Consider the following 21,697-nt stretch of genomic DNA (forward strand, 5'->3'; position numbering starts at 1 on the left):
CTACAGTCATCTAACCTGGACCAACATAATGATATTATAGAACAACAAAGAAAGTGATTGTAATTACCTCACTATAATTCAATAACTATCTTGCCTTGTAACTTACCTGAAGTCTGCAGTAGCTGCAAACGATTCCAGCTCTGTAATAGAGAAGACACAAAGAAAGCCTTCTCCACTTCGGAAGTAGTTGTCTCTAATTGCAGCATAGTCCTCCTGCCCTGCTGTGTCTAATATATCAATTTGGACTTCTTCTCCATCCAGAACCACCTTTTTCCTGTAGCTGTCTGCTTTGGTGGGCTCATAATCTTCTACAAACTAGAAACACAATTTTTACTACATAAAAAAAAAAAATCATGCCTGTACAAAGCAAATGCTTCTATTTGCATATAAGAATAAAACACACATCTTACAATGTTATAGTAACAAATAAATAAGCTTCTGTATTTAGGCTACATGAAGTGCTCAGACTACTCAACACAGATGTAACTTTTTTTTTTTTTTATTCAGACATTACAAGGAAATTTTAGAGGTAACTGCAAAACTAAGTGTCTGTTTCTGGTTAACCAGAACATCTGGCTTCATTTCAGTATGCTATCAAGCAGCCCTGACTTTAAATATATTTAGTATCAATTTTTAAAGGACACTGAAGGCATAACTTATACTTCTTAAACAAAAAGAATGATTTTCACTGACAAAAAAGCAGGGACACAAGAAACAGATTTTTTTTCTTCTCCAACATCAGGGGGAAAAAAAAAGAAAAATTGGTCATCATTTCAGGCATCAAGCTACTCACCAAACTGAAGAAGCTTTGAGCTATAATATTTACATAAGCTTTAATAGGTCTAGTAAATAATAAGAAAACATACCGTAAAGGAGCAAGTTCCAAAAATACCATAAATTTGCTTAAAAGTCAATTTATACCTTTACAGGTGTCTCTAAGAGGTCAAATCTGAAATCTCAAAGAATAATAGAATGGTTTGGGTTGGAAGGGACCCTTAAGGATTATCCAGTTTCAACCCCCTGCCATGGGTACGGACACCTCCCACCAGACCAGGTTGCCCAAAGCCCCATCCAGCCTGGCCCTGAACACTTCCAGGGAGGAGGCATCCACGGCTTCTCTGGGCAACCTGTGCCACCACAAAGATATTTTTATTTTTGCTCAGTTCGATAGCTGGCTTTCATACCACGTCATATACATTTAGACCATTTCAGAAAATAACTGTACCAATTAAATGCTTAAATAACACTGTGTAGCAGACATTCCATGAGATAATTTCTAGCACACATTCTTACCTCATCATACATAAACTGTAGTGTTAAAGCAGATTTTCCTACACCACCACTTCCCACCATGATGACTTTGTGCAAAGCCAATGAATTCTGCCCTTTAGGCTTATTTGCTGCCATCTTTGGATTGTGGAAAATTTGCAGGTATAAAATGAAAAAACCTAGAAGAAAAAAATACATCCTCATTAGTTTTCTTTTCTCCCTCCCATATACACTGCTTAAAATTGATCCATTTCAAATCCCTGCATAGTTAAGGGCTTAAATTTCAGTTCTGTTCCTCAAAAAAGCAGTGAGCTTTTTTACTGTGGAAAACATCTCACAAATTATAACAAATCCATCTTTTTTTTTTTTTTTGTGGCATGAGCGAAGAAAGCATTCACCATTTGGAATGGGCACAGGTGGGTTCACAGCATCCAACAGCAATTAGGGAAAACGATTTACATTTTGGTACGTAATGTTTTCTTTTAGAGACATGGTACTTGTTGCGAACTCTTGTTAGTTTACTAAGCAAGAACTGAAGAAGTAAACCACATTGAGTCAACACCACACAAGAAAACATGAGATATGACAGCTACAAGGGAAAAAAAACAGACGTTTGAAGGAATTTCCAGCTTAAGCAGAAGGCACCAAGACACAACAGCAAGGGTTGGTTAGTGTACTTTTTTTTTCAGAGAAAATCAGGCACATGTGTCATTTAAATCCTAAAATGAATCAGCTTCAGCAAGTCAATCCGAAAATCGAAAGAACAATCTGGTTAAGGCAGAGTGGAACGACTCAGCTTGCCTTTGCAGACTACAAACACAGTTGCCCACTGTGCTTGGAATAGTTGTCCTAGTCCCACAGCTACTTGCTCAAACACAAATCTCTGCACCTCAGTAAAACCAAAGGGCTCTGTGATAGGTCATTCACATACACTGTAATGTGCGTGCACACGTGTACAAAAATAACAATCCCATTAGCCTTTAAAAAAATAAATCAGTTTTAGCAGAGCTCCAACTATTATCATCCTACATCATCATTTAATTCCCTGCTTATCCCAACAATATTACTACTGTATTTCTGTTTAATGGAAGACAGAACTTTTTGTCTTAAAACAGGGGAAACTCACTGCACAGATTTGTAAGAATGCTTGAATTTTCTCCAGGATCTCCCTCCTCCATATATTAAGGTCAAAACTAGCTCTGATATCCAAAACACATAATGACTTCTCCATTACAGAGGGTATAAACACAAAAGTCATCTACAGCAGCAACTAAGAACCAAACATAACCTGGATTTTGCCTATCAGAAAGCTCTGAAAGAAGACAGTCACATGACAACATCGTCTGGTTTTATACTACCAGATAACAACACAGCATAGGAACAAGATACCATTACCTCATTACCTTTACCCATCATGATCATCTGACAATTTCACGCTAAAATTACATCCTCCTGCATAATGAATCACCACTGTGTGCAGTTTAAACAACAGGAACGTCAAGCATGACAGTTCTTTAAAAACTTGTATCATGAGGATGTGCACTATGATTTGTTAGCAGTGAGGTAGTTATCTGTAAATGCATGCTGACTGAAGCTTTGTTAGAGACTAACCCAATCCTTCCTGGAATTAAAACTCAAAAAAAAACTTAGAAAAGGAAGAAGAAACCTACATGAGAAACTCTCTGGATCACATCAATAACAGTACCCATTACGCTGTCAAAGAATCCTGAAAATGCAATTGAATATTAAGTGGCTTAAATTGTTTCTCCCAGAAAGGTTATCTAAGTGAAACGAGCATGAGTAAGCTGCCGTACTAATTACAGACATATAGCAGAGAAATAACTAACATTACGTTATAAAGTCTTTTAAGGAGGAGACAGACCAAGTAGCATGAGAACAAAACACATTTTGGTTTTGGCCATTATGACTTTAAAAGAACCATAGCTTTATTTTTACTCAAGAGGGAGTACGAGAACATGAAAATATCTGAGCTGTGTGTACACTTTCAATCTGCTACACTGCATTTTGAACTACTCCACGTTGTTTTGCTTTGCACTTGTCTCTTAGGAGAATAAATGTATACTGAAAGTCACACTTACTAGGTTTTTAATATGTATTTCAGACAAGTACTATGAAGTAGCATTCCTCCGAATTCCAGTTATCAACTGAGAACAGCTCAGTTTGACAAGTTTAAGATTACAATGCATACTCTCAGAAGCACAGATACCGGAGCACCAGTATACACAGATAGGGTCTGTATTAATCTTACTAAGCAAGGAAACAGCATTCTTCTACAAGAACCCCAATACTGCAGCAAATTCAAACGAATTCAGCAGGATCTCTGTCAGGTGTGTTTCTGCAAAGTCAATACTACAATTTGTGAAAATGTTCAGATACGTAAGAGTCACGTTTCACTGTAATATTTGTTGTAAATTAACCTACAGTCCCTAGGTAGATTGAGCAATGGGAATATTCCCCTCCTACCAGAAGCTTCAATTGAACTGGGAGGATCCCAGGGTAGGTAAGAGAAGCTGCCACTTTTTGAACTTTGTGCAACAGTTGACAAAAAACTCGGAAAGCATAACACTGATGTCCAAACGGAAAGACCTTTATAAACACTCAAGTTAATGAAGATGCTCCTTTTAACTGAATACTCTTTAACCAGGAAGAATCTCTGGCAGACAATCATTTTCAGAAGCCTTGATAACATCTCTTCAAAGAAGCATAAGAGATTGAGTCAAAGAAAAACTCAGAATTAAAACAAAACAAAAAAAACCCTGACCCAACCGGTCAGAGCAGTATCCTGAGTCATCAAGTCATCAATAACCATCAGTGAACAACATTCCAGTAAGATACTGAAGACAGCAAAACTTCGTGCTACCACATACTCCAACTCTTAACGATAAGCTTGCCATAAATATTCTGTCCCATTGTGCAGCGGGAGGAGGTTCAGCACGGTCAGTTGATTTCAAGTTCTTCATAATCCAATAAAGATACAAGATGAGCAAACTCATGCCTGCTGAACAGTAGACATGAAGCTAGCAGACAGAAACAAGCTACACACCAAGCAGGAATGGTCTGATTCTGTGCAAACGGTATTCAATCCAGAGAAACTGCTTCAGAAGAGGTACTCCACCTGAGAGAAGACAGACTTTGAAAGTGGTAGATTTTAAGTTACTGCCACATACTTCTACCTGTTTCAGTCTGCTTTTAAAACCAAAGTGGAGCATAGAATCCAATTTTAACAGTAAAGAACCTAAGATTTTTCATACAAAGTATATTTCTCTATCCCTAATTCATGTAGCCTGACTTAATTTCATAAGCGTTCATTAAAAAAGTATCAATTTGGGTCATACCTCATTTTTTAATTGTCCTACTTAATAATTATGATGAAATTAACAGAGACTGGGGAAGGAATCCTCTTTTGCATAGCTCAAAAAAAAAAGAACACTTTCATGTTTTGTTTAAAGTGCTTTTTTATTTTCATTTTTGTCCAATCTTGAAGTTGCAAAACTGTTGTGAGGCCAGAAGATAAGCACAGGCCCCTCCTGCAGCAGAACCCCATGTTATTGTACAGCAGAGAAAGGTTCACACAGAACCAAGCAGGGTGTTGTCAGTAGCTGTATAATCCATTCGTACAGGTCAGCTTTTTACCACACCCATTGGTAATCCCCACCCCAGCAATAATGCTGATGACATACACGAGAGTATTTTTAAACAGTCCTTTGTGTAGCCTAACAAGTTGGAAGGGAAGTGAAAGCTTAACTGGCTCAACAACGTACTTCCATACCTTTACTCAGAAGGGCCAGAGCGCTGTCTAACCACCATGCTGTGGATCACTCCTCACCTCCGCTGCTGATAAACTCCTAGGAAACTGCCCTTTCCAACATGCTTGAGCAAATAAGGGCACAAATGATTGACTCTTAGTGGCTGCTCAGCCAAAGTAAGCAGTTCTCTGTGCTCCTACAGCTGCTCATTACCTGCTTGCAGATAGCCACCCCCACAGTTCTGTGCTCCATCTGATGGCAGGCTTCCAGTTGGAGCCAGGATCGCTTTTTGTAGAGACGGGTAAGGGAGCGATTAGATTAAATCAGGAGAACTGCAGGAGAAGCAACTATAGTTCACATTAGCATCAGTCACAGCAACTTGTCCAACAGCACAGAAATCTAGTCGAGGGGAAGAAGACCAGGTAGGAAAATAACTTAAGATCATTCTGTGTAGCAAAAGATACTTGTGACTCGAGGTATAAAATTGCTGCCTCTCTTAAGCGACTGGTATCTACTTCTAGAAATGCTGACCTTTCCAGAGGTCCACACCTTGCATGGTACGTCCTCTGTGCAAGAAACACTGTGGTAGCTCTAGTCCCCAGTGGATTCAAACACGATGGTCAGCTCTACTCACCTGCGGAACAAGCTGGAGAGCGCTCCTGTAGTGGGACTTGGACAAGGAAACTAGAGATGCTTGCATCACATTAACCCTTGCATAAAGTCTTGAAGCAGACTGGTTATCCAGAGCCACAAGAGCAGGTAGGATGATCAGGTACCAGGACAAAAAGAGGTTTTCATCTCTAAGGACAATGTTTTCTGGCCAGATATCTTTTAAAGTATGTGTTGGAGGCGGGGGGGAGAGGGGAAAAAAAAAAAAAAAAAAAAAAAAAAGAGTAGGAATCTTTGATCTCCCTACTACAAATATTTATTTTGCCCTCCTATCTACTTCTTCAGCCAAATAAGCTGAGACCTAAAAATAAATTTATGGGTGAAAAATAAAATATATGCTTTTTATCCCCTTACTCGTCTTGCTCATTCAGAAGACTCCTCTTAGATTATCCCAATTTCTCAGATGCTCTTTGGAAATGACTTCTTACAGAATAACCTGCTCCAAAACATTTAATTGAAGCATGCTCCCTTACAGCTCTGTGCCAACTGTCCTCTACATCCCTCCTCAGTATCATAGTCCTGATGTTCGTACTCACGTTAAAAGGGAGAAAAAACATGGCCAACAGAGTAGCTGCACACCAACCCAAGCAGGACAACGCATGCCCAGCTCACATTGCTTTCTTTCCTATAGAGAGAACACTGACACAGATTTTTTCCTATTTAGCCAGCATCAGATATTCAGGCAACTTACAGGAACAATCAAATTCAATGCACCTAGCCCTGTCAAAACGTACCTGAAACCAGCCAACAGGCCACAAATTAAGGAAGAACAGAGCGTATGATCAGACAGACTCATTTTAAAAAGAATTTGACTAAAAGGGGTCAAGAAGCTACTCTGTCCATTTTGATCCCCTTGAGTCTCATAAATGCAATGTCAATGAGAGCAGAGCAGGGAAGGAGAAGCATTACACTGCAAAGTCGCATCATTACAGGCAAGAATTCAGCTGGCATCTTCTGCAGTGCTATACATAAAGCTGAATGCAGGCTTTGTGAAAATGCAGTTGTCCTTAACAGGAGAACTTTGATTTGCTGCAGGCATTTGTTTGAAGGGGACTAGTTAAACATAGCTTTGTGTTTAAAGATAATCGGTACAGTTAGTATAGTAGATTCTAGTTAATAAGAGATAGTGGTGCCTTTCTTCAATTATAAAACAGTTTCTTTTATTAGTGTTTGTATAGCCTTCTTAAAACTATGACATCAAAACTGAATTCCTAGTCTTTTGTTTCTATTCTCTTCCTTAATGGAAGATTGCATAAAGATTTGCAAGACTGTAATATTAACCTCATTACCCACTCATTTTTATGATGGCCAACTTTTTTCCCTGAGGACTGTTTCATATGGAGAACATCAATTACAACTGGTAGCTCATACATCACAGCACTTGTTTTTACTCTTTTTTTATTCAGTGAGCTAGAATTTGATAAATTTGGAGGAACAGAAGTGATTTCATTGAAACGCGAGTTATGGGTACAATACTAAGAACTACAAATAGCGTGCTTTGACCAGAATACATCCAGAAAGGCAAAATATTCTACTGACTGCTTACTGAACAATTAAAGGAAATTTAATAATGGAAACCCATGACCTTCTGAACAAATAACTCATTTTATTCATTAAGCAAATACCTGCAGTATTACGTACTTTATGCTTAATATAAACTATAAACTCCAGAAACACAAGCTATAACTTTCTATTTCATTCTGAAGTGAAAATTTATAGTAATTGCTTGACAGTAACCCCATGTTAAGTGAGTTTGAACATTTGCTGAAGTTTCTCAATTTCTGCAAAGCAACTCGCAACTCTGTTGTCTCATGTAGTCTACAGGTTGCCAAAGTTCAGCATTCTGAGGAAAAAGCACGGAAGCAAGAATAAATAAAAAAATACAACAGGGCCAATGCATTTCCTGTCCCCAGAAATCACCAAGCAATATAACCTTATTTCTACCTTATTGGTTACTAAAAGATCACCGTTTCACCCAGCTACTTCATTTTTAGTACCTTCAGTTTGGTTAACGATCGCAAAATCATGTTCGAGAATGTATGGTTTGAAAATGATCAGCGCAGAACAGCGTACTAGATTCAGAGTATCTGGAAGACAACTCATGAATGACTCAGATATTCCTGCAACAAAAATGTTCCTGGAAATGTAAGGAGGCAACTCCAGGCAGGCTGAGCCTAACTAGTCATCCCTCCCAACAGCTGGTTGCAATTACAATATTCAAACCAGATCAGCAGAAACACCCCATGACCCAGGAACAGACAGGATACATGAGGACATAGGACAGGATACACGATGCCAGCTGCTTTAAGAACTGTAGAGTAAGGAAGCTTTTGAGGTTAGATCAGCATTACTTTAATAAGTGACATTCCATGTCTCAAGCTTGACTCGTGTTTTTACTGCAGTTTAAACATGGAACATCTGTCAAGCTCAGCATGAAGTAACATCAGTGTTGTGTTAAGGTAGAACAAATATTTTAAATATTAAACAATCACTATAAACTCTAAGTAGTAACCTAAAGAAAGATGAAATTCAACCCCAATTTTACATCAAGCCTATCTTGGAAATAACTAGTATCATTATACAAAGAAACAGGCCTTCAGAAACACTTTCCTGTAAGTCCCTTCCTTTCTCCTGCATATAACCCTTTGACATAAACCTGCGTAACTGGGAATTAGGATTCAGTTTCCCATGACTTTAACAGGCAGTCAAACCACATTCAAAGTTTGGTAGGAACGCCTCTTTCCAAAGCTTTCTAATGCACACTATAAAAGGCATTTGTCTCTCCCACACCCACAAAACAAATTTACTAAGGTGGATACACAGCTTCTAAAGAGAGTAAAGAACAAAAAATGACTTAAGTTCAATCTCTCAGCAGCAACAAATCTCCTCAGGCAAGAGACCTGTATTTCCCAGCTTCTGGAGATGGGTACTTTGAACTGTCACAGTATCCAGGCACGGAAACGAGAAGAGTCGACCAGTGAACTCCTCCAGTAACTGAGGACCCATCCTTCCTAAAAATTACACTGCACCACTATAAAGAACAGCAAGTCCCTTCATGCCAGCAGCACTGTGCTCTTAAGACATCACCGCAAGAACTGAGATCCCTCCAAGAAGCCACTAAACGGGACCCAAGCTCCCAGCTGTCCTGCAGTCTTTCTGAGGCTCCACCGGGCCTCAGTGCCAGCTTCTGGGCACAGCCGGGAAGTAAGCTGCAGCTTTTGAAGTGAGATTGGATCTGTATTCTACAGGTTTTAAGTCACCGTTTCAGCATTTGGTTATCAAAAAGCCTCTTTGGCATCCTGCAAGTAGACTTCTGAGGAGGCGCCTCCACAAAGAAGTTTCTTGAAACCCATATGGAACAGCACAAAAAAGCCTTGAAGAACTGAACACCAGAAATATTCTGGAACAAGATCAAGGCCTTCAGATTTTAAACCTTGCAGTGTACCAAAAAGAAAGTGAGCAAGATACATCGCTGTCCACATAAAGAGCTGACAAAACACACAACACAAACCCACCTGCGTGCCTGTAACACTGATATAAACAGAGCGTGCTAGTCTGACCAATATTCCCAAACTGTTCCCTGACTGAACATTGGACTACAGCAGTTCCAGCCTATACACAATGCAAGCGTTACAAGGTCGCTCAGCCATAATTTAGTACCTGCTGAAGATTCCTCACCTTTTGCAAAATACGTGATGGTTGCCATGGAACATCTGGAAGCCTTCTAGGTACCTGCCATAGCTCACCTGGACTGATCCAGAGATCGGTGTGAAAAGAAATAGGCTCAAGCCCAGAAGCTGGGTTAAAACCAAGAGCAAGCTTGTTTTTATAGTTCAAATGACTGAAGTTACATTGTGAAGTAATTTTGTTAAAATACACATTTACACCAGAGTCTAGTTCATTACCTGGCAGGTACCCCATCTCAGTCTATCGTAATCACTGACAGAACCCGAGCTTTCTGACACTGACAGCACTGAAGTGCTGCTTTAACACAAAGTGTAAATGCCCTGTCTTCTCTTAGAATTCAAACCTACACATTTTAGGCACTTAACCCAGAATATTAACAGAAGGTTCTCATTTCGTATTGATATAACTTTATATAGCATGAGGAGAGAATTAACAGTAACAGCAGCCATGACAGGAAGACTGAACAGCCATCTCACTAGTCTGTGAAATTCATCGATGCTAGAGGCATGCAGAGAGGTTTATCTAGGAAAGATTCAGAAGCAAAAAAGAAAAACAGGTATTCCACCAGATTTTCTAGGATAAGTAACACTAAGGAAGAAGGAAAGACTAAAACTGAAGACGATGACACATGCAGACAAAGCTTGCATACCAAATAATCAAGTATCATGACAAAAGTCAATTTACTGTCATGGGAGATGTCATGTAGAATATCTGCTAATATTTAATTTTATTCATCATTTGATGGAGAACAAAATCACCTTTTTCCCTTTCAGATAAATGTCAGCAACAAGGCATAGACCACAAGGATGAATTTTCCTAGCACAGAACCAACAACTTGGTGGTTAATAAGTTAGTGCTATTCGACTAAGGACCAAGGGAAACACTTCAAGGACATGGTTAAACTAGTGTCACCTAAGACATACTAGCCAGAGACATTTTCACCCTTCATTTCAAGGGCAAGAAAGCATCTCAGGAAGCTACAATTTTTTGACTAGGATAAGTCAGGCATCATTCACACTTGCACAGAGCTACCGCTTTTCAGCTGTTCTGGAAAGCAGCAAAAATGGAGTTCCCTAGAAGGCACTATGCCAGAACTTGCAGCAAGAGCCTCAGCATTTCACTTTTAAAAGCAGTTCAAGAGCTCTGCTTTCAGAAAGTTGCCCACAGCATATTCAGTATCATAAAACCAGCTTTTTTTCCCCCCTTGGTCAACCATATTTCAAAAGAAAACTCAACTACATCAACGTGCCCTTTTTGCCCCTTTACACTTCCATTTCAACATCCATTAAACATATTTAAGGAAGATTAAAATGCAAGCATTCTGAGTTGGCTTGACAAAGTAAGGTATTTAAACAAAGAATGAAGAAGGCTTCCAAAAGATGTACTTGAAATACATATATTTGCCAGAACACGTCCATAAATCAAGATTTTCTCTAACACAAGAATCACTTTTACTGTTAACAACACCATACTCTTTCCTCAGATAGAAATTCAGAATGTCAGATGTGCATTTCTGAGAAAAAACAAGTATCAATCGAGTCATTTTTAAGGCCAGAAAGGATTATTTAAGATCCCCGCTTACTCAGACTGAAACTCCAGCCAAATAGTTTCACTGGTCTATAGGCAGGAAAGTTACCTTGCTACACAGAAATGTAGAAAACAATGGTATCTGCAAAGCAAAAACAAGTTCCTTCTAGGCTCATGGCAGGCTGCATCAACACTCTCAGGCTGATCTATAGAAGGGATGCCATCAGTGTTTGCATGTTGCATGCACCTTGCTGTGCAGTGAGACTAGTCCTGATGTTAATAGCTCAGGGAATTTATCCTGCTCCAAACAACTTACTTTGCCTCATTAGCCATTCATATATGATTATGGTAAAAGAATCACATGGACACCCTTAAACCCTTTAAGGTATTAGTACAGAAAGAATGAACACAGAAGCCTTGTTTGAATAACACTCCTATGAAATTCTTGACATAGAAAAAGTTTAAGCTTTCAAATAAAGCATTTGAGGCAGATACCGCCTTCTTCTGTGTGACCAGTGCCCAGCTGGACAAAGTTTCAACAAAAGCAGAGTCAGAATACCAACTTATCCTAACAAGTAATCCCCACTCTTTTTCTTAATTGGCTTTCGGCAATGACAGATGCAGGAATAAGTGATTCAGCAGGTACAAGCACATTTACATCAAAGGCCGCAGCACAAGTGGTGCAAGCACACAGGACCAAACACAGATTATTAGCAAGAGACATCATGAAGCAGGTACCACTAAATTCTCCGTCTCCTCTTCACAAATACAGGCAAGCGTTCTCCCTCTCCACAGGCAGACTGCATCAATGCACCAGCCAACTGGAACCTAACAAAATAGGAGTGTGTTGGATTTTGCATTTCAAAAAAAAAAAATTCCTTTTATTCCGCTGAGGAATCATCCAGCTGTAGCAAACAAATTTCATTAGTGAAATCTGATTTGGCAAAGTAAGTTACTTAATCATTGTATGACTTTACCATCTGTTGTACCACCCCTTGCAAATGTGTAAGTACTCTTTTGTAATAGTACTGTAAGAGCATAACTTTTGCAGCCATATATGTTCCAGTAAGTCCCTCCCTTCTGTTTACGTTCTGTACAGTGTAAATTGCTCTGCCTAAAATCCTAATAATTCTTCTGTTTTATTCATGGCAAAAGGATTTCATATGCATGACTCTGTGAATGAGACTGGTTTGCAAATACACGAGGACTTTTAATTAACCTTTTGAGAAGGTGATTCAAATGCACAAGTGGTTGTAGACCTGACATTGCATGTTAATACGACACTCATGAAGCTGAAACACAATTAAGTCTGATCCCTCCCAACCTTGGACACAGTTTATTCTTAAACTATTATATTTATCATTTGAGAATTTGGCAGTCAGTGTGGTAGACCTAAAAGACCCAATCAGCAATTAATTGCCTTTTAGTTCAATGTATACTTGCCAGTCACGTGATAATGGTAGAGTTTAATGGCTATTTCACGTACTATGGGCATAAAACAGACAGTTGCTAGAAATGGATGGCATTTGGTTCATTAACTTAGCATGAAGTTTTTAATGTTCAGGTTGATTCATCACTTTCCACATTAAGTCCCCATGCAAAGTGGTTTTGATTTTGTCCTGCTTAAAATACTGATATTTTTTTTCTGCTGTAGGGCAGAAGACATTTCCAAGTTAAATGTTCTGAAAATGTAAACTAACTTCAAAAATTGTTTTTTGTTCTCACTTGAATTCCTACAGCTCTTACCGTGCACATAATACAAAACACTGCAGAACTGTTAAATGACTTAAAAGAATAAAATTTTCTAAGTTTTAACATAGCAATCTCTAAAAAAGCATTCTTTCTATTACAGAAATGCACATGAAAATCACAGATTGATCTCTGAATGCAGAAGCAAACATGAAGTGCATTCCAGAGTTCCTGGGTAACCAGGTAAAGCAGATATCAAAAACATAACTAGTTTTGCAATCACACATCAAATTCAAGAAATCTTAGAACAAGCAACGGTAAGGATGGTACACATCAGTAGATGGGTCTCAAGCGTCTCTCTTCCTGTGGACAACACAACAACGACAATGGCATTCTAGCAGCGCTCACTAACCACAGCCAGTTTACTGTAAAGGTCAGCCCCTCCAGGGAAGAACTGTCTATGGCAAAATCTGGTATCTCTATCAACATTTAACTGAGTTAAACCTACACATTGCAACACTAAACACTACTAAGTATGAGCTGTATTCCTTTCAGCACCCATGAACATTTAAAATCCAATGAGAAGCATGTGACCTAACACCTTTTCAACATTGCACCGTGTAATATAGGATTTCCTCTGGCCTGAAAAACCTTCCCTACTGCTGACTTATGAAAACATTTTCTTTCCAGCTGATCACTTGCATGCTTTCGATTCAGCTGCAATAACTTCTAACAGTGTCAGTTCTGCAGAGTCAGAACCTAATTCTACATCCTTTTTCCCTCAGGGATTTATTTCTTTCTCCTTAATACACATAAAGGCTGAGTCCCGCATAAATTCTCGAAGAGTTAGCTTCGTTAAAACCCAGTTCGTTGTTCACAGATAATGGCCAGCAGGAAACACCTCAGTCTGATGAGAAAGAGAAATCAAGTTTCTGAAAATCTCTCCTTCAAATTACTGACAAATCAAAGAATAACTATGCTAGAATGACTGGGATAGTTATGAATATTTCAGCACTGTATTATATTGTATTTCACTGTTCATATTTCTTTAAAAATCCTAGTATTTGGCTGCAAAACTGTTTCCTGCTTCAGTTTCTCCTCCAATAATTATTTTTTTCCCCAAATGTGTTTAAAAAAAAAAAAGTCTTTGAAAAATTACAATATTAAACTTTGTTCACCAAGCAGTTGGTGGTTTTCTTCAAATTTGCCAAACTACACGTAAGATCGCTAATACTAATTTGGTTTTGCAGTTCTTTTCAAAATACTCCAGCCTGAAGAAACTCACTTAAACTGCGCACATTACACACATGGTCTCAGTCCTAACTAGTTTGCCTTGCAGACAATAATGCTCTTCTTGGGTTATTGCATTCTTCTGTCCCATTTGACTTTGAGAGCTATTAAGAATAGCCCTTGCAAGACAGAAAAGACAACAGGGTTAAGCCTTCATTCAATCTTAAGAAAAACAGATGCTTTTCTACTACAAAAGTTCAACATGTGCCAAAACAACGATTACCTAAGAAGATCAAGTTTGGCAACAGGATCCAAAAGAAAAGCCTTTAAAGAGACAGAGACAGGACAGTAAAGAAGTTTCTTTAAAATAAAATAAAAATTAAAATTAAAAAAAAAGCAGGACCCTCTAAACTTTTTGAACAATTTCAAGAAAAATTGCATATCCCACTCTTCAGTAGTTGGACAAAAAGTGGCTGAGAAATACTAGCATTTTGGTAGGCAGCTGCCCTACAAAATCATTATTTAAGTGTAATTGTAACTGTAAACCCTACCAGTAAAGCTAATAACTATATGCACTCATTTAGAGTTACTGGTTGACAAGGAGCCAGTTACATGGGAATACACATACAGGCTTTCCTATAACACTTTCTGGATCAGCTCTTGAAGAACATCAATCTCATAACCCTCCTATTGTGAACACAGGAAATACCCACCAGCAATGTCTGCTATGGGATTATTATTTTTTTTTAAACAAAGCACAGAAACATTAAAGATGTACCATATGTATGGGTCAAAAGCGAGTTTCTTCCCTCCTCACAGCAGTAACAGAAGGGTAAAAAGCACAGATCACAACATAAGAGCCAAGTTATTATCAAAACAAGATTTAAACAAGAGGACTGAGGTGTGACTTGGATGAAGATTTAGAATTTAACTCCTCTAAGTCCAAAGAGCCGTGATAGCTCCTGCTCAAGCTCTGCTACACAACCACAACTGAAAGACCCAAGTTCTTCCCAGAAAGAACACTGCAGCTAGACAAATCATTTGGATTTTTAATACTTCTGAAACAAATGCAACTGCATTTTTGAATCAATTGTTCTGAAAATGGTTCGTTGTGTTGAACTACAGTTAAAACTAAATTAGTACTGATGCAAACCAAAGTAGTAATTCAGACCAGTAGCTTTCTTAAAGCCATTATTGTTCTTTTTGTAGTCTTCAATTAACAGGGACAAAACAATCAAGTAATACCATTTTATGCATCTCAACGAGTTACAGTGCATATTTTCCTGTTCTGGTACTCCAAGATGTTCCAGGCCACATTGAATTTCATGATGAAAGTTACATGTATGCCATCTTTTTTTTTTTTTTCACTGCAATGCTGTTTAATAATTTTAGAGGGTGAACTTGCTTAATGAAAAGTCATTTCTGATATTTAGCCTAATGCATTTGCTCTCTAAATTCTGAATGACCATGCAGGTCTGTATAGAGGAGGAGTCCAGACTGGAGTGTTTTCTTTCTAGGTTAAATTTTCCTATTTTATTATGTACCTTACTTCCAGTGCATATGAATGAACTAGAATCTCAGAGCCATCATGTTTGATTAGCAACAGGGAAAAAATAAATAAATACACAACCAAAAGATGAAGAGGCTTCAACAATTAATACTGATATGGACCAGTGCTGCATCAGTGATTTCCCGATGTAAATTACATCAGTGAAGAAAAAAAATAGCCCAAAACCAGCCCTGTATTATACACTTAAAAACAGTGATAAATCTCAGACCTTTTATACATTTACATTTTTGAAGTTAAATTGCAATAATGTCTACTGAGCTAACAGTAATAATCACACTGGTCCAGTCACTGGAGCACTGCATTAAAGTCTTCATCGAGATATTGTTAAATACAAATTTTGACCTCACAGAAACTGCTTGTTAGAGCGTGCAATTTAAAGTTATTTCTTAAAAACCAAGAGTCCTGAGGGTTGGAATGAAGTTTTACTTGCATGTTACACTACAAAAGTGGAATTAATTTAGGTGGTTAAGTACATAAAAACTTTCTAATTTAGTGGTGTGGTACCAAAACAGCTCTGGCACACAATAATTGCTTTCATTCAGTATCCAATTTTGCTTACTTTGACATCCATAGTAACAGTGACAAGTGATTAAGGATGAGCTTCTCCAACCCTTCCTTTGAGTAGAGCCTTAGGGTCCATCTAGTCAAACAGCTTCCACAGCACCACGTCAAGGTGGTGTTTTTTGGTCAAGGGTATTTTTTGGGACCGGCACAGCATGGCTGCAGAAGTCAGTCACAATAACACTGTTTTTTGGTCTGTATAGCTTATTTCATTTTAAAGCCTGAAATAAATCCCACAGGGGAAAGTTTGGCTGGAATGAACTACTTCCACACTAACCGTCCTTCCCACAGAAGGGCAGAGCTATGCTGAGAGGACTGCACAGCTCTGGAACGACAGGTTAGCCTTACTGTGTGCTGCCCAATGGGCTCCGTTCAACAGGAGCACTGGCAAAGAGCAGGTGATACAACGTGTAGCTGGCTCTTACTGCTCTCAATAGAAGCTCAGTGCCTGGAAGACTTCCATGTTTACTGCACTCTGTTTAGTGTTGACGTGGGCGTTACTCATAAGCATTCTCAGACTGCTGGAGACAAGGATCAGAGTTAAAGATCAAGTCTAACAGCGGCACAGAAGGGGACAGCTAGCATTTCAGAGAGTAAAATGAAACAGGTACCAAGGCCTGAACATGTGGCAGATCCTTTCTACCTACCTACCAAGCACAGGTACTGAGCTCCTTTGCAAAATCACATTTTCCGTAATTTGCAGAAATGCCAGTTTGGTCATACGGTGCATTTACTCGCAATTTTTTATCGAAACCTTGTGGGCCACTGCACCAGGCATTCCCACACTGTTGCATCAGATGATGTAGTAGTAAGCTTACTGGTAGGGAGAAAAAACACAATGTGCTAAATGAACTGTACCGGTAGGAATTCAATTTATACTGTAATTGCTGAACTAAGGAGCCAATATCACAAAATAAGCATCATCAATTCTACTAAGTACTGATTGCAGAGTTACTACGCAACCAACTCCATATCTTGTTTGTGCTACCTTCTTTGCATTCCTGGCTCCTCTCCACATTACCATCATAAACTGATTACAGCACAGCTTATTTTGAATTCTCTATAGTAACTGTCGCTCATTACACTTCCTCTTTACATTGCCTAACATCTCCTACACACCTGTTTCTCCATTTTTCCCCTCTGTGCACAGCATACCAATCTGTTGCCCGAGAGGTGCTTGAAATCTTGACGGACATAAAACTAATCCAAAACAAAACATTAGTAACAAAGACTAAGCCAGGCTGTACGCAAGGGCAATCAATCCTCTCTCTTCAGGAAGTTGTAGTGCAGTATTACTTAGCTGAAACCACACTTCTTCCCTACTTGCTTCCACTCCTAAATCCAGCACTGCTTTCTCTTCAGATTTTTTTGCTCTTGTGCAGGGCTTCTAAGACTCAGCCGTATAAGCCAAATGCTCAGGTTGTTGGGTTCGTGGCTACCAAAGAGATCTGACAAATAGCTGTGACCACCAACAAAGCCTTGGTTGGTAGGTGCTCGCTCCCACTCCCAAAAGTTGAGAAAACGTAAGAAGCAAACCGAGATTTAACAACTCCCCGGGCTGTCTGCAAACCAAAACTGGAAGTTTCAGATTCTGCAGACAGTAACACCTACCAGTAACATTTTAGACCTACCACCCCAAGAGCTGATTTTCTTAAACACCGCATCAGGCAGACTAATAACATATAGCCATTCTTCCCTCCTTAATAATTCATACAACGTTTTGCAGAACGTTCAGTGGAGTTGCGGTAATTAGACTGACTGCTCTATTTTCTTGGTTCCTTACATCCATTCTTCATAAGGTAGGAAGGAGACTTAAAACAGTCGTCCCATAATTGTGCGTGTGATGTGGGTAGGCCGTAATATATTCACTAGAAAGCTGTCACTAGCATACCGAACTACCTTGTTCACTTAAAATAGATCTCAATTTAGATGCAGAGTAATTTCAATAGCTTGGAGCCATCAGAAGTTTGCTGGAAGTTGGCTGTAAGCGCTCTCCAGGGGGTGGGAAACTCCCTGCCCAGAACACAACAGGTCTACTACATCCTATAGCACTGGCTTGGTTGGCAAAACAAACAAATCCGATCACCGAGTTACATGACTTTTCTCGTACAATTATTTCTTCTTCAATTGTGAAGCCGCAGGGAAAACAATGCTGTTGGCAATCAGCCGAAATGTTTGCCTGGACAACTTCTGACGTAACCAGACACCGTACCTACATTACTCTTTGATACCAAGGAGCGGGCTACATCAGTTTCTAAGGCGGCAACATCCTTTGCTTCAGCAGTTCTACCTTCCAAGTCAGATGCACTTGAAATTTAACAGGGGCAAAGGCTCACCTCAGACAGAACACTCCTGCTTCAGGGCAGCCCCTTAAAAAAAGTCACTGCAGGGGTGTCAGAGGATGGCTTAGCGCCAGTTAAGAGCAGAACTGTTCTTATGGATGGGCGTCTGAATACAGGGGAGACTCAGGTCACTGCACAGCCTATAACAATGCTTATTTAACGGTCTCATATTCCCCTTTAGCTGCTTTTAGCCAGCACTGCCTTATCTGCAGAGCCACATCTCTCACCACCCCGACTCCACCTTCTCCCCCAGACAACCAATTTCTATGGATTATGTATATAAAGAGAACATGCCCACAGGTAACAGATTACAACAAATGCATGGCAAGCCCACGTTCTAGCTTTCTCCTCTGTGGCTAGAGACACTCTCCTTAAGGTTTAGGAAAACAAGAAAGACCTTATTTGAACAGTGCCAAACCGCAAGCAACTCTTAGAATACTGATTTCATCCTAAAAGAGTTGTATCTTCCCTTCCTCAAATTTAGAGGAACATGGCAAAGCGAAGACTGAGATGAAGGAATTTGTATTAGTAAAGGCGCACGGTCACTATTTAGTGTCACAGCATATTTAGCCCCACCATTGACTTCTCATGCAGAGTATTGAGGGCTTTTTTGACTGTTTTGTGCAACAGCACACCTCTTTCATTTTCATGGATGGGGATAAAAGGCAAACATCACCAACACTAGCAACCCCTGTAACTTCTGCCATTAGGTGTCATGTAATTCCTCTGCCACCTATTAGGAACTCACGCAACTTCCCAGGGTTTAGATGTTGGGGTGCGTGCTATTAGGTCAATTAGGCTGAAAAGAAGAAACACGATTTTTAATGAAGAATTGCTATTATTTGTGCTAATAACTAAGGGAATGTCAGTACCTTCTCCAAGCCCACGCAGCTCCCCTCTTTCCCAAAAAGCCTGAAAGTTGACCGAAAATGATGAAGAGCAGCTGCTGAGCCTGTTTTCTTCTTTTTTTTTTTTTTTTTTTTTGCTGCAGACCTTTCCATAACCTACCCACCCACCCCACCAGCAGCCATCCGTACCGCTCCCAGCGGGGGGACCGCGGGGCTGGGCGCCGCAGCACGCAGAGGCTGAGCACTCGGGGGTCGCTTCCAGCCCACTGCCCTCCCACCAGGAGCACCCAGGGGTGCTCGGCGGCGAGCACCCAGCTGGGGCAGGGGGGCTCAGGCGGTGCCGGGCCCGTTCGCCCTACGAGGAGGGAAGGAGCCGGGGCCGGGGGCTGCCGCCGGAGCCCCCCCCCCCTCCGCGGCAGCACCCAAGGGTGCTCCTATGCGGGGGGCCCACCGAGCCTTTTGTCCGCCATGGGGGAGGGTGGGGGTGGCCCACCGGAGCCAACCCAGCCCTCTCCCTCGCCCTCGATGCGCTCGCGACGCCCCCCCCATGTCGCGACAAGCTCCCGAGTCACGACAATCCCCCGGGTATCGCGACACCCCGCCCGCGTCGCGACACCCCCCGGGTGCTCCCGCCCGTCCCCGGGGTGTCTGGGAGGGGCGGGAGGCCGGGGCGGGTGTCGCGGTGGTGCCGTGCCCCGCTCCCCCTCCCGGCCCCGCTCCCGGTCCCGGTCTCCCCTCACCTGCGGCGGCGGCGGCGGCGGCGCGGGGCGAGCTCCGGGGCCCGCGGGGCGAGCGGGCGGGGCGGGGCGCGAGGGGCGGGGCCACCGGGAGCCCTGGCCACGCCCCCCGGGCCGCCGGGCGGAACCCGCTTCCGGGAGGGAGGGGGGAGCCGGTTCCGCCGGGGCGCGGCCCCGTCATGGCGGCCTGAGGGGGCGGTGGGGGAAAGCGGGAGGAGCCGTGCCCCACAGCGCCGAGGGGACAGCTGGAGGGAACGCGAAGCACTGGGAGTGATAGATTATGGGGTTTCTAATAGCTGGATCGGTGCATGAAGGGCTTAGGGCTGCCAAATGAACCAGGGAGAGAGGAGGGCTTCCACATAACAATAACTCAACTAACAACAGCAACCCCTCAGTAAACTGCATCCTCCACCATTAAATCGGTGACTGAAATGGGAGCTTTGTGTAAACACAGGGTGATCATACGCACATACTGTAAGTGATGCAATGTCACCTAAACACAATACACAAAATGAGTGCTCAGCGTCTATTTTTGGTTTATAGGCTGTAGCCACTCCAACGTTACCTCACTGGATACCTGTGGCAGTTGGCATTGAAGCCAGCTGTTTTTTTTTTTTTCAAAACATTGATAAAAATGAGGGGAGAATGTGATCAGGGCTACACAAACTGTCTTGACCGCATCCCCCCTCCTCGCAATTCCTTGGCAGCGCCTTGTTTCCAGGTCTGGAAGCTCCAGTTTTTATCACCTCCACTGGAAATCTTCCACCTCTACATAATGCCACCTTTGTGTGCAATCTGCCAAGCAGGTGCACTTAAAAACCTTCTTTGTTGTCCTTTGTGCTCAGCTTTCTGTGGGTTCTGACATCTTAAATATTTAGCCCGCATTTAGGCCATCTCCCTCTAGGATTTAGTTTCTTTGGCCTCGTGTTTCAGTATGAGCTAATTTTTGCATACTCCACAGAGTCTGAGAAACTGTTGGCAATAAAAGAGCAATCCAGATGCGGTTCTTTCCAATTTATTACCAGAATACGTTCATTTACGCAAAGAAATGTTGGATCCCGTTAACTGGAGAAGAGAAAGGAAAAAAAAAAAAAAAGTAAGCTGATAATACCAAATCAACACAACAGCCAAAACGAGACACAAAACATTTTTGATATTTCACCACGGGGGGAAATCTGCATGCTAGCTACACTTAGTCTTTTAATGAGAGCATAAAAATGTTGGAAGAGTGGTAGCATGACTCTGTACACATACTGACTCAGGGGGCTTCATGGAATCCTGGTCCAAATTCAGCATCTCTTCGAGTACTTATACGCTGTATTAATTTAATTCCTGATACACATTGCAGAACACTTTATTTGGAAGAGTGGCTGAGTCATAGTTCTGGTGTCATTAATACTGTGGTCTGCAGCTGTTTAATACTTCCAAGTGTCCAGAGACACCAAGATCAGGATGTTAAATTTGCCTCCAGTGATTTTTTCCCATCTTCAGAATCCACATTCAACCATGCCCCAAAATCACACAGCTTTAAAGATGCTTAATTGTGGAAAAGGCATCTCTGGTGAATGACAACATGCATGTGCTCTCCTATTCTCCCTTTCTTGTTCCCTTCATCTTTTATTGTCTAGTAATTGTATCCTTTACCTCCACCTTGTGTGGAGGAAAAGGAAACCCTGTTGCTAAAATCAACCAAGTCTTTCTATTGATTTTAACAGCAGTTTGGATGATAATTAAAAAAATATCAAATACATTCTTTTGGTCACTAGTGTTAATGGTTCAGGTTGGCAGTGCACCTCTGAAA

General features: G+C 40.9%; 1 protein-coding gene across 4 annotated transcripts in view; it reads right to left on the reverse strand.

The window, feature by feature from the left end:
- The window catches only part of RALA (RAS like proto-oncogene A), a 28,167-nt gene extending 8,140 nt beyond the window's left edge, over positions 1-20,027 (reverse strand). The window contains exons 1-4 of one of the 4 annotated variants that reach the window (XM_068674941.1): positions 19,900-19,917; positions 11,658-11,747; positions 1,294-1,448; positions 107-315 (exon numbers count right to left, since the gene is read on the reverse strand). In XM_068674941.1, the coding sequence (XP_068531042.1) occupies positions 107-315; positions 1,294-1,407 (323 nt within the window). In that variant the 5' untranslated portion in view covers positions 1,408-1,448; positions 11,658-11,747; positions 19,900-19,917. Of the gene's footprint in view, positions 1-106; positions 316-1,293; positions 1,451-11,657; positions 11,748-19,183; positions 19,204-19,899 lie in introns of those variants that run through there. The other 3 variants (XM_068674940.1, XM_068674939.1, XM_068674942.1) reach the window with 3 other exon arrangements.
- Positions 20,028-21,697: the final 1,670 nt, after the last annotated feature.

The sequence above is a fragment of the Anas acuta genome, chromosome 2 (assembly GCF_963932015.1).
Source record: "Anas acuta chromosome 2, bAnaAcu1.1, whole genome shotgun sequence".
Taxonomy (NCBI): domain Eukaryota; kingdom Metazoa; phylum Chordata; class Aves; order Anseriformes; family Anatidae; genus Anas; species Anas acuta.